The sequence below is a fragment of the Lathamus discolor genome, chromosome 22 (assembly GCF_037157495.1).
Source record: "Lathamus discolor isolate bLatDis1 chromosome 22, bLatDis1.hap1, whole genome shotgun sequence".
In the NCBI taxonomy this organism is placed as follows: domain Eukaryota; kingdom Metazoa; phylum Chordata; class Aves; order Psittaciformes; family Psittacidae; genus Lathamus; species Lathamus discolor.
In genome coordinates, this window is record NC_088905.1 from 1,644,493 (window position 1) to 1,657,948 (window position 13,456).

General features: G+C 48.7%; 1 protein-coding gene across 14 annotated transcripts in view; it reads left to right on the top strand.

Moving 5' to 3' along the window:
• AAK1 (AP2 associated kinase 1) overlaps positions 1-13,456 on the top strand; it is an 80,430-nt gene that overhangs the window by 35,120 nt on the left and 31,854 nt on the right. For all 14 annotated transcript variants that reach the window (XM_065659353.1, XM_065659354.1, XM_065659340.1 and 11 more), the window contains exons 6-15: positions 205-286; positions 2,201-2,333; positions 3,508-3,611; positions 4,405-4,484; positions 5,874-6,028; positions 6,114-6,391; positions 7,213-7,434; positions 10,704-10,933; positions 11,540-11,697; positions 12,104-12,220. In XM_065659353.1, coding sequence (XP_065515425.1) covers positions 205-286; positions 2,201-2,333; positions 3,508-3,611; positions 4,405-4,484; positions 5,874-6,028; positions 6,114-6,391; positions 7,213-7,434; positions 10,704-10,933; positions 11,540-11,697; positions 12,104-12,220 — 1,559 coding nt within the window. The remainder of the gene's footprint in view (positions 1-204; positions 287-2,200; positions 2,334-3,507; positions 3,612-4,404; positions 4,485-5,873; positions 6,029-6,113; positions 6,392-7,212; positions 7,435-10,703; positions 10,934-11,539; positions 11,698-12,103; positions 12,221-13,456) is intronic.

Below are 13,456 nucleotides of genomic sequence, written 5' to 3' on the forward strand. Positions count from 1 at the left end.
AGTTTGCAGTGCTTGGTATTTTACTGTTAGAGGGATGCAGCAGATGCAGTTGTTGAAAGATTTCTCCAATAGATGGTCATCTTTACTATCCCTTTCCTTAAAATGAATAGGGAAAGAGTGAATTTGGAATCATCTGGAAATGTGACACAGTGCAAATGCATCTTCCAGCCATTTCCAACTTGCTGATAGACTTTTCTCCTACAGGTACACTACGTTGTCCTACAGAGCACCAGAAATGGTCAACCTGTACAGTGGCAAACTTATTACTACAAAAGCAGACATATGGGTATGTATCAAACCCACTTACCATCATACAGCCAGGCGGCAGCTTGTTTTCATTACCATAATGACGGGGTAACTCTCTGGCTGGGGCTAACCCAGTTTCCTTAAGAGACTGGACAGTTTCTGAGTACAGAGTTTCTCTGCTTGATGTTTCCCATCAGTTACTGCTGAGTAGGATGCCGTGTGGATAAAACATGTGTGCTTCTTCGCATGCTACTTGCAGTGTGGTTTTAATTTGGAGATGAATGAAATCCCAGGGCTGAACAGTGCAAACCTGATTCCATAGCAGGAGTTGAAATGGGAAATTCAGAGGACTGTGACTACTTGTGCCTGAGTTGCTTTGCAAGCATGTGAAGGCAAAGTTACTGGTTAGAGCTAAGTAGAAAACAGAGAAAACAGACCTTTCCCCCAGGAGCAATAGTATGCTTATCCTGGCTAGTGTCACACAGTTACTTTGTCAAACCTGGCCAACAACCAAGCTTTTGCACTGCTGTTTCTAATGATTAGTGCAGTCTTGCCATGCTTTTCATGTTGAGAGTAAAATGCAGCTGGGGTGTAATCCATTCCTGGCTAAGCTGGTGAAGGATGGAAGGTTTCCCTTTAGTAGGGTTGGAGATGAAAAGAAGTCTGTGCTGTTTGTAGTGCAGTGGCGATTCAGCACATGGGAGGTGTTTAAATTCAGAGCATGTTTGTAGGGTTTAGGAGGCCTTGAGCTAGGAAGTAACAAGGCAGGAGCAGTATAAGCAGAGGTTTAATGTCTCCTCTGTAGCTCTGCATCTGCATAGACAAGAGGGAAACTTGCTGGGAAGAGTCCTCTGTCCTCTCTTGAGCTGAGCTTGGAGGCAGGAAAGCAGCAGCTCCTGTGGGGCTCCTGGGTTCAGCAGGAGGTTTGTAGGACCAGGCTCTGTACCAGTGCTGGGTCACTCCTCTTGGGGTTAGAGGGCTGGAGAGGGACTCACAACTAGAACAGCATGGAAAGATTGCCAGGGTCTCAAAGGTACTAGGATTCGCCCTCCTTCCTGTGATAACATGGAAGGGAGGAGACCCAAAGGCTCTCCTCTTCCTGACATGGAAGGAATTTTGTTCCAGTAACCCACTGAGTGTTTCCAAACCAGCATGTGGTGCTCTGCACAGTGGGGCCTCGACTTCAAGGCTGTTGCAGTGCTTGTCCTGCTGGAAACCTCCCTCTCCTTAAATCTTATCAAGGTTATTTTAAACCGGAGTGCAGCTGGATTGTGAAATCCTATGACAAAAGATAGAAGCTGCTGCTGAGTTGCTTGGGATGGGGAAATGCTTCCCCCTCTCCCCTCTGAGGTGGTGGGAGGGTTTTATAATTAGCCTTTTGTGCAAAACGTGGCTTTTCTTTTGCAATAGGTGGTGGTTCTTGCTGTCAGAAGCAGCATAGGAATAGATGGCAGGGTGATAGAACCTAGCAGCCTGCAGCCGTACGCGTGTGGCTCTCCCTGGAGCATATTTATAATGGTTGAAAGGTTGAACTTCAGCTTGAACACAGTTTGGATCTTTCTGTGTCAGAAAAAATGTGTTAAGGATGATGGGTACCATTTATTTTTGCTATTGCTTTGCCTTTTCCTCCCAGCATGTGGCAGAAACAGGCTTTGCCTGTTTCATGATGTGAATGGTCATGCTGTATAGTGGTATTTGGAGCTCTCTGTGTGACGCTGCTCACGCAGTCCCCCAGGTTACGGTGTCTCAGCCTGGAGATGGAGAGCTCTTCACGTGTTTACCTACCTGTGTAACTCCGCTTGTTTCCAAGTGCATCAAAGGGATGTTAAAGTGTAGAGGATACCACGTGGGACCCATGCAACAGGGCGAGCTGGAGACTTCCCCTCTTATCCACGAGGGTGTTTGAATTGTAGCATTCCCAGTTTAAATCCATTGCTCTGTTCTGTCTCTTCAGGCCCTTGGCTGTTTGCTGTACAAGCTGTGTTATTTCACTTTGCCCTTTGGAGAGAGTCAGGTGGCAATCTGTGATGGCAACTTCACCATTCCAGATAATTCCCGGCACTCGCAAGACATGCACTGCCTCATCCGTGAGTTCTGATCCCCTTCTGCACAACTCAAGTCTTTTGTTCTTGTATCTCCTGCCCCTACAGTGAAACTCTTGGTGTTTGTCTTCTTTTAAGACACTTCCTTGCACACAAGGGTGGTTGAAGTGATCTTTTAGCAGCTTAGGGATCACTCTTTGACAGATGGCTGTGACAGAGGTTGCTGTTTGGCCAGGCTGTCATGAGCTCTGGAAATACAGGAAAACAGACAACCATTTGGTTTAGGAGTCCCACAGGAACTTGCACAATAACCCCATTGATGTCGAAACGTATTTCTCCAGTAATAAATCTATTTGGATAAGGAACTGAAAGGACCCACAGTGACTTAAGACGAGCGATAAGAATTCATCTTCTGTGAACTGAGGAACAGAACTGAAATGATTTATAAATAACCCACTGACTGGAGTGAATGTGGAATGAAGGGGACAATGCGCGCTGCTCTTGGCAAAGCTGGGGCAGCTCTCTTGTTTCCAGCACAGCATTTGAGTTTATTTTTCTTTGCCTGGCCACAATCTTGACTAATACAGACTTGGATGTGTTTGCAGAGCAGCCTGGTATTTTCTTTGCTTACGTGGTGTGGTGGATATGCAGTGGTGTGTGTGGCTGGCCTGTTTTCCTGCCCTGCTCACACAGCAGCCTGGCATCAAGCTCTTTTCCTGCAAGGTCACTTGGAAATGCAGAAGTCAAAACCAGTGCTATTCCCTGACTAGACTGGCTGTGTTTTCCCTCTTTGCCCTAGAACCTTCAATAGCAGCTACAGGTTGTTCATAGCTGCATTGGAAGATATAGCCCAGTCTGTTCTGACTCTGTCTTGCCCCTCTTTGAGCTACCACTGGTGACCAGCTCAGCCCTGCTGAGGTGCCCTTTGTAAGAGGCAGAGCACCCCGTTAGCATCAGTTGTGCCAAATGTAGAATCACAGAATAGGTTGGGTTGGAAGGGACCTTTCAAGGTCATCTGCTCCAACCCCCTTGCCATGAACAGAGCCATCTTCAACTAGATCAGATTGCTCAGAGCCCTCTCCAGTGTGACCTTGAATGTTTTCAGGGATGGGACATGTTCCACCTCTCTTCCTTATCTCTATTCTTGATACGCTGCCACAAATGGCTTGTCAACCTGTCTGTTCTGTTGCTCTGATGTTAGCATCTCTATCTCTTAAAGGGTATATGCTTGAACCAGACCCTGATAAGAGACCTGATATTTATCAGGTCTCCTACTTTGCATTCAAACTGGCAAAGAAGGAATGCCCAGTCCAGAACGTCCAGGTGAGTGGCAAAGGAGTGGGTCGATGCAGGGCTTTGTGGGAGCAGCCTGGGGGTGGCATTTGCTGAATATTGAGTATTCTGCTGGATTCTGCCAAGCTCTGACGTTAGGAGGGTCTTTCTTTTTCAATTAGCAAAGCTATTTGGGATTTTGGCATATTTCTGGGGAGGAATAAGGGCAGGAATCAGGGTTTCATTTCCTGTGTTGTATATTTCTGTCCCTGATTTACCTCCTCACCCAGTTACCAGTGTGAGGTCAAGCAAGAGATCTTGTGCATGTGAGCATGGAAAATTAGGCCATGCTTGTGCAGCTGATTGGATTTCCAGGCACATTCATCATTGCGTGTGTAATTTGTGCTGCAGTTGGGTTTAGACATAGCAGGTTGTGTCTGCTTCTGTTTGAACTACACCAGACCCTCCACAACCATCTTAGTGTTATCTTTATAGGCTTCAATTGAAAAACAGGGTTGACAAGTGTTTTCTTACGGTGTTATGGCACTATTCTACCTGTATTTTTTACAGTAGTATTAGTAAGTATTGTTGCTCTTGTCCCCAGGTTGTGCTATGAAGCTTTGTGTCCACCTATAGGAAATGGCCAAAAAGTTGAACTGTATTCTTCCCCTGTAAAGACTCTCCCAAACTCCTGTTTCCTCATGACATTAACATTGAGGGGTTTTGTCCTTTGTCCAGCATGAGGAACAGTTGCTTTGGGGATTCCCCCAATCTGCCTGTTTCATTGTGCAAATGGTTTCTGGTTCTATTTTCACACTAAATGTGGTGCTTTTGGGATCTGCAGAACTCGCCAATCCCCACTAAACTCCCAGACCCGGTTAAAGCAAGTGAAGCTGCTGCAAAGAAGAGTCAACCCAAGGCCAGGTAACCACATCTGCATTATGCTCAGCCCTTTTTAGTGCCTGTTGTCCTTCTGCTTTTAGGAAGGGTGCCTATTATATTTAGCTGCTTCCTTGGGGGCTTATATCTACACTGCAGTCCTGAGGGTTCTGCTTCAGTGACATAAATAACTATTGATCCCATTGACCTGAAAGGCAGAAAATGCAGATATTAGAGGAAATCTTTCTGCATGGGGAGGACTTGGGTGATACTCAGCATGACTCAACAGCTTAGCTTTTTGTACTGGAGACGCTGCTTGACAGCAGCACTTGAGGTTCATGCACTTAGATGAATGTAGTGTGTCATCCCTCCGGGGTACCTGAGAGCAAAGTCAGGAGGCAGACTGCAGCTGGCCTGCACTGGGCTTGGAATTGGCCCAAAGAACAGGAGTCTGCCGAGAAACTGCATCAGGGACTGTTGCTGTTAGAGTCTGACCCTTGGTAGATGATAAAACCCAGTACTTACTGGATGAAATTGCTGTGATTTCTGCAAGAGCCCTATAATTTCTTCTGGGGGACGCACATGAAAGCCCAAGGAGGCTCCATCCATCTGAAGAACCCAGTTAGTGAGGAAACCACTGTACTGCTGTGGTTTTAATCCTCTCCTGCTCCTGCTGCTCTGCTTATGATACTGTGATTGAGACTTGGAAATGCTCTTGGACAAAACTTGCCCCTTGTTTTCCTGCAAAGTGAGCAGTGCAGCAGTGGGCTCTGCAAACCCAGCAGCTTCCTTCACTCTGGAGCAGGGAATCTCTCCTCCTGCCTGTCAGTCCCAGGAGTCTGCTTCGTTTGGGTTTGTAACTGAGTGCAGTTACTTCCACATTAGTAGAACAACTTGAGACCTAATGAGCAATGCACAGAAGGGCAGGGGGGTGTCTGGCTGCTTGGCTCTGTTGTGTGCATTGTTGGAGCTCAGCGAATGCTGAGCAGAGATCAGAAGAGGTGCAGTGACCTATTCTGGGGCAGATGTACTAAAGTTAAGATACTTCTAAAGATGCCAATTTAGATAACTCTGCCCAAAGGTACCAGCTGCTCTTAATCTGATTTATGATGCCCTTCCTTTGCTCATCCAGAAGTGGATTTAAACAATATGTTGTATCAAGTATTTGAATGAGTGGTTTTAACAGCTTCCAGCTGTCCAACGGGAGAAGATGCCACAGTTGGCAAAGTAGTCAAAAGGACGGTGTTAGATCAATTGTTGGAGATGCATCTGTTCAGTCTTACTGTGCTTGCAGCTTTCTGGAGAGAGTCAGTGTGCGTGTCTGGATGTCACCATCATCCGTCACATATTTCAAACCTCTAGCGTGTGTTGCATGCACCAGCTATCAGGCTAACAAAGACTGTGCTTTTCCCACTCTTATTCCTTACCTTATAGGCTGACAGATCCCATCCCTACAACAGAAACTTCCATAGCACCCCGCCAGAGACCTAAAGCAGGACAGACACAACCCAACCCTGGAATTCTGCCCATTCAGCCAGCCCTGACACCTAGGAAGAGACCCACGGTTCCAGCAGCCATTCAGCCGCAAGGTGAGGCGATGTTCCCTGTGCAGTACCACGGGGCTGTGGTGCACCTGGATCTAACTGAGCTGTCTTGTTTCTCCCTGCCCACCAGTTGCAGGCCCTGCCGCCCTGGGCAGCAGTCAGCCCTCGCTCCCTGCAAGCGTTCCCCAGCAAAAAGCAGCACCTCAACAGGCTCCAGCACAGCCACAAGCCAAGCAAGCACCGGCTCCGCAGCAAGCCCCGCAGGCGCAGCCCCAGGTCCCCTCTACTCAGCCACAAGCCACACCTCAGCATCAACAGCAGCTTTTCTTGAAGCAGCAGCTCCAGCAGCAGCAACAACAACAGGCTGCCTATTACCAGCAGCAGCAGCAGATGATGCAGGCGCAGCAGGTAAATGGACACAGCTGTGTTTGTCGCATGCTTACTGTGCTAGAGGCCTGTGAGGTTGCATCTGTGTATTTAGGGCAAGCCCTCTGGTTTTGGGGGGGAGAAAGGGCAGGTTTTGGACATTTTCCAGTGTGTCTGCAGTTCTCTAGTGAGATTTTTTTGCTACACAAGGCTGGTATTTTTAACTGGTAATGTTAAAAGGCCTTGCGATAGTTTAGTCACACACAAACATGAAACAAGCAGTGAAGGTTTTACAGCTCCAACTGTTTCGGAGTCTTGAGGTCAGTGTTCAGCTGAGGAACAGAAGGGTGCAATTTCTCTTCTGCTCTTGTGATACAAGGAGCCTGGCATGTCTTCTGAATTGTAAGATTCAGGTCTGGGTTTGTGGTAGCCAGCAGTGATAAGGAGGCCTGTGGACGCGAGATGTGTTAGATGGGGTGGGTGTAGATGACAGACTTGCATGCTGTTTATAGGTGTTTATAGCAGCAGAGATCCCTGCTAAAGCATATTTAACAGTGGAAGCAAAGGGATGGTAAATCTTCCTATCCTGGGGAAAGGTTTAGAATTGATAAAAGTGGAGAAAGGAGTTTGGGACCACAGGAGAGTCTGTCCTGAGGGAGCACCTTATGGGGGTAACTCAGCATCTGTCCTTAGATCAGAAGGCCACTTCCCACCATGTATTTGGCCTTCAAGCCATCACAGCCTGTGACTGCTTTGCCACTCACAGTGCCTGTAACTGTTCCTGTGGCTGGCCCCAAGTTGGGGTGGTGGTACCCCAGTCCCCAGCTGCTCACCCAGCAGCTCTACAACTGCTCGTTTCCCAGTTCCCAGTGATGCAGCAAGGAGCGCCAGCACAGCAGCAGCTCATGCAGAACTATTACCAGCAGCAGCAACAGCAGCAGCAGCAGCAGATGATGGCCCAGCAGGCAGCAATGCAGCAGAAGACAGCAGGAGCAGCAGGTCAGCAGAAGCAGCAAGCCCCAGCCCCGCCGCAGCCCCAGCCCCAGCAGAGTGCAGCCCAGCCAGCGCAGCCGCAGGAGCAAGTGGTAAGAGCCCTGTGGGAAGGCATTTGGAGTTGCTGGTGAGTGTTCTCCTGCCAGGTCCTACATCCCAGGAGCAGCCCAGCAGGGCTTTTCTGACCCACAGAGCCCAGGCAATGGGTGCTCTGGGGCCTGCTGGTCCCTAGTGTGGTGTCCATAGTGTCTGGGCGCACATGTCAGCGCTAACCTTGCTGCCTCAGGCACCTGTACAGTTGGTTGCACTACTCTTTGCAACAGGATGCTGCACATGGGAGTTGTTCTCTGTGTCCATAGGAAGAAGATGAGTAGATAATGACCAGAAAGCAACTGAGATATAGAAGCAGCTGCTTAATGGAGCTTTCCCTACCCTTCCCTTCTCATGCTGCCTTATGCAGTAAACTTCTAGAACTTATTTGTACTTCATGCATCATGAAGAGCATTAGGCAACAGAACAACATTGTTCATGTCCCCAACATAAGAAGGGCACGGAGCTGTTGGAGCAAGTCCAGAGGAGGCCACAAGGATGCTCAGGGGCTGGAGCAGCTCCTGTATGGAGCCAGGCTGAGAACATTGGGGCTGTTCAGCCTGGAGAAGAGAAGCTGCGTGGAGACCTCAGAGCAGCTTCCAGTGTCTGAAGGGGGCTCCAGGGATACTGGAGAGGGGCTCTTCATCAGGGACTGCAGTGATAGGACAAGGGGTGATGCGTTCAGACTGAAACAGGGGAGGTTCAGGTTAGATACAAGGAAGTTCTTCCCTGTGAGGGTGCTGAGGCGCTGGCACAGGGTGCCCAGAGCAGCTGTGGCTGCCCCATCCCTGGCAGTGTTGAAGGCCAGGTTGGACACAGGGGCTTGGAGCAAGCTGCTCCAGTGGAAGGGGTCCCTGCCCATGGCAGGGGCTTGGAACTGGGTGATTTAAGGCCCTTTCCAACCCAAACCAGTCTGGGATTCTATGTTGCTGCTTGTTTGGATATCTTCCATCCTGTATTCAGGGCTCTGATGCAGAGGGAGGTTCAACAGCCTTTCCTGGCTGTTTCTGGTGCTGGAATAACTTTGTTCCAAAATGAATGCTGTGGAAAGGAGCCTTTTCAAAACACCACTCCCAAACCCTAAAAATAAAGAAACAAATCCTCCATTTTAATCATCTGAACGTGCATCCAAAATAAATGCTCTTTACTTAATAGCAAATCTGTCTGTCTGCTCCAGGGAAGTAGCTGCCCGCAGTGGTAAAGGCAGGGAGCTGCGCCAGAGGGCAGGATCCCCTCTGCCAAAGTGTCTCTGCAGTGCATATGGGAGGAAGCTGGGCATTTTCCTTTCATTCCTGCATAATCCCAGGTTTTGGAAGTGCAAAGGGATGTCCCTAACTCTAGTTGTGTGCTGGACAGAAAGCATGTGCAGGCAGCAGCAACAGGAAGCTGCCTGTTCCAGTGCTGTACCAAAGCAAGCAGTAGATAAGGAACCACTTCAGGAGCACAGAACTTGAGTCCAGACTAAGGCGTCATTGCTTGTGCATGACTTGCCAGGTATTCAGGACCTGATGAATCTCAAGTAAGTTTCCTTTGAAGTAACATCAGGGATTAGTTTGACTGATAAAAGTCCATAAGCAGCGATCTGTGCAGTGCTGGGGAAGCATCATTTTACCCTCCAATGTGTCTCAAGGCTCTGTCACACTCACCCCTTTGTTTTATAGTAATTCTTAGTGCTAAGCTGGTGCTTAGGGGAGGTGACAGCCTTGGAACTGTTGTGTTCCTGGGCTTGTTGCTGTTCTTGAATGACCTGGGGCAAGTCAGTTCTTTAAAGGTGGTGGGAGATTTTCAGTGCATGCAGGCAGGTTTTGGATGAGGCCCATTATGATCCTGGTCCTTTTAGAGGAGAAATGCTGAACCCAGGACACATGATAATGAAGAGCATCTCTAAAGGGCTTTGCTGTGATTCACAAGCACAAAAAAGGGCCTTAGTGTTATTCCATCAGCTAGATGGAAAGGTAGCTTTATCCCCCTGGAGGGCTGCTCTGAATGGATGCATCTGGACTCTTTTCCACTCCTGCAGCAGTCAGGAGGGCAAAAGCAGTGATGGGCTCATTTAAAAAGTGGTCTTGAAACATGGTCTCTGCAGAGCCTTTGGGCAGAAGATACCACACCAGGACCCATCAGGACCTTTTCACGTTGTGAGACTTCGGCTTAATCAGCTCTGTGCTCATTTCTGTGGTGGTTTTTGGCACTGCCCTTTGATTTCTCAGCACCAAATGTACTGTTCTGCAGTGACCTATATAGCGAGATGCAAGGTGGGTGCATCAGGAGCAGGCAGGTCAGCTTGCTCCTCAGTGAATTGGACAGGATGCCAGATGAAAAGCAAGGCAGCTAACCACTTGTTTGCCTTGCCCCACTGTGGTTAAGTACCACGCTGGGGATATAACTCTCATTGCCCTCTTAGGTATTCCCAAGTATTTCCTCTGTCTTCCCTGCTTGGATATGGTCAGAGAGGATACAGGGAGTGCCCAGGCAGTGGAGGTGATGTGCACAGCTCTTTGCATTCCAGTTTTCCTGCTTTAAATCCAGCCATGATATCTCACTGCAGAGTCTGGAAGCTCACACAGCTCTAAGGGATGCTGTTATTTGCCACTACCAAACAGTATTTAAAGTACTTAGAGGGATGTGAGTTTAACACAAGACTAAGGGAATGGAAGAAGATCAGTGTGAGGAGTTTCCAAAGGGTTTGTTGCTGGCTATCTTGACTTTAAAACACTCAAACCAAACGTGCCTGGGTTTCTCCTCCATTGTTTTAATGACAAATGATGCTCCTGTGGTCGCTGGGGGGGTTGTCCTAAAAGAAAGCTTCTTACACAAGATTTCTGCACAAACCCTGTGTCCCCTTTAGGGATTTGACCCCAGTCACACATTATCCGCTGGAAGAAGCGCTGCTCTTCGCTCCTTGTGTCCTTACAGCAGGAGTCCTGCGTACTCTGAACTGATGCTTTGTTACCTCTGCCCTGGATCTCAGCCCCTTCATCCATGTTCAAGCTCCTGAGACCAGCTGGTCTTTAATGCCAAGCACTAACAGAGGCTTTGCCTATGGAAGCTGTTCCATAGAAGGAGGAGAAAGCCTCTGCTTGTGCAGTTGTAATACTGGAATTCTGTGGATCAGTGAATTCCTCCTTGTCCCCAGTTACTTCGTGTGTTTGTTCCCCTCCTCACTATTCCCAATCCATGACTTGAAGCTCAGATCCTTCAGCACGGAGCTGCGTTTTCATCGCGCCTGCTCTTCATGAACAGGGACATATTACTTTCTTTTCTCTCCTAGATGCAGGCACAAATGAGGCCACAGCAAAAGCCTCAGACGACCCCCCCTCCAGCAGCGCAGGGTCAGAAGCTGGGGTCTCTCACCCCTCCATCCTCCCCCAAGACCCAGCGTGCAGGACACAGGAGGATTCTGAGCGACGTGACCCACAGCGCGGTATTCGGGGTTCCAGCCAGCAAGTCCACCCAGCTCCTGCAGGCAGCTGCTGCTGAGGCCAGTCTCAACAAGTCCAAGTAGGTGCTTGGTCACTTGGTGTCAAAGGGTGCGGAGGGAGGGGGAAAGTGAGGTTCTTGAGACTCCCTAGGCATAAAGATGAAGGTAGGCAGCAAACTGGGGTCTAAATGAGTCTTTGTCTTCTGAAGACCAGAAGTTTAGGGCTTGGCAGAAAGTGGCTGAAAAGCTTCCCCAAGGGCAGAAGTCCTGAGTGCTTCCATGCTTCCTAAAAGCTAAGCAGACAGGGCCTTTCTCTGCATTACAGAAGCTAATGTCTCAGCTCTTCCACCAGGAGCCCTGGTGCATGCTTCACGCTTGCTGCTTAGCATCAGCACTCCCCTGGGATACTTGCTAGTTCCCTCTCACAGTGTCTGCAGGCAGGAAGTCTCCATGAGGGCATCGCAGGGAACTGTTTCAAATGGGGTGCTGCTGATCCTGGTTTTAATCCTCAATTCCAGGATGCACAACCATGTTAAGAATAGGTCCCTGAGTGTGCAAGTACAATGACTTGTGTTTTAAGCAGGAAGTAATTCTAATGTAGTAGCTTGGACCAGCACCTAGTGCTGGCCAGAGGGTTTCAGGTGGGTTATTAATGACTGTTGTTTGGTTGGGATGATCACATCCAGATCTGCTTCCACCACACCCTCGGGTTCCCCAAGGACCTCACAGCAGAATGTCTATAACCCGCCCGATGTCTCCACGTGGAATCCATTTGATGATGATAACTTCTCCAAACTCACAGCTGAGGAGCTGCTGAACAAGGACTTTGCAAAGCTGGGTGATGGTAAGTTCATGGAGATGGTTTTATACCCGCCTGCTCTCAGAACAGAAGGTAGCATGGAGTGATGATGCTGTTGGGCAGATGCTGCTGGGGTTTTCCCTTATTACCATGGTCCTCTGTGCCTGTAAGAGCTAAATCCTTCCAGTTTCCCTTTTCAGTCCGCGTCCTCTTTCCTGAGCCGTTGCAATTAAATGAGCGTGATTGTCAAAGGCAGAGGTACTAACCCCTTCCAAAGCAGCCCCGATCAGTTGGTGTAGGAGCTACAGTTTAAACTCTGCTTAATCTGTGAGCTGGGATTTGCAGGAAGGGGCTTAAAGCCACATCCTGCAGTAGCATCATGAAAAGTCTAGGGAAGGACCCAACCTTCGGAATGGAAGTTTTATCCCTAAATGTGCACCTGGCATTTCAGGGAAAGCTCCAGAAAAGATGGGCAGTTCCACAGAGAACTTGATTCCAGGTTTCCAGCCGGCTTCATCTGTGGCCCAGCCGGATGCATTTGGTGGCTCTTCCTTCACTGCTGGACCAGGTAAGTGTATGAATGTGTCCTAGAGGATGATGCCCTGCAGAAGCACTGCAGGAAAACAGCAACTTTTTGTCATAGCCTCTTTGAAAGGATGGTAAAGCTGATAGAAATAGAGCTGGGCCTTGGCTTTGAGAGCTGTAGGATAGGGTTGGTGCTTCAGTGGAGAAGGGAAGGTAGGAATGATGTGTGCTTCTCACAGTTGGGTAGCAGAGAGAGGAGGCATTGTCTGCAGGCAGAGGTGAGGCTTTTGGTAAGGGAGGAAACCAAGTGAGCCCCTTAAGCTCACAAGAAAAACTCTTCATGTGTTGCAGCTCCATGCAGCTCATAACTAAAAGTGTTAATTAAAAGTAAGTCATTAATTAAAAGTGAAATACAGGGTGTGCAATAAGGGAATTGGACTCGAAGCCATAGGACAGACATGCCTGCAGCTCTTTGGCTATATGGAGGAGGAGAGGAGCAGGGATGATAATGTCTCTGCTGCAGGAATTGCAGAGCCAGGATTGAGCAGGGAACATCCTCAGGGAAGAGCACAGTGGGTCTCATAACTGACACGTTAGGTGATGAAGGCAAGTTTTGCCCTGGTTCTGCTGTCTGGGTCCAAAGGCCACAAGTCCTTGGCTGGTCTAAGAGGCTTTTATGCAGAGGCTTCTGCATGTGTGACCTCATCTGATGGTGCCAAGGTTTTGCCATGAGCAGCCCCTTCTATGCTGAGAAGCTGAGTGAGCGCTGCTGCTTGGTTCTGCATCTTCAGCATCGCTTCTCACTGTTGGAAACCTGCTTCCAGGAGCCCTGAGGAAGTGACAAATCCATTTGTGCTTATTTCTATATATAAAAAGAGATTTAGAGGAGCTTATAACTGAGCTTGGTATTGTTGACTCTTACCTAATAATGGAGTTGAAGTCCATGATGCAGGAGTGCTCCGGGGGGCTGCTCTTCAGTGCCCTGTGCTCAGTTTGTGATGTTCCATCAGCCTTTGTGGAGTGATGTTGAATTGCAGCAGCTCCAGATTCAGCTGTAATGTGCCTGAGAAGCATCTGCATGTTGTGAGCTTTCTGGATGCTGCAGCATGTTTGATTCTTTCAGTAGTTCTCTCATAGGAAGGTGTCTGGGAGGTATTTTTGGCACTAGGCACTTCTAGCCCTTTTCTTTCTCTTTGCTGATAGATACAGCTTGCCTGATGCAAGATGCTGTATATTGCTGACAAAGAGGCCCAATATGGGGCTGCTGTGTGGCCTTTGT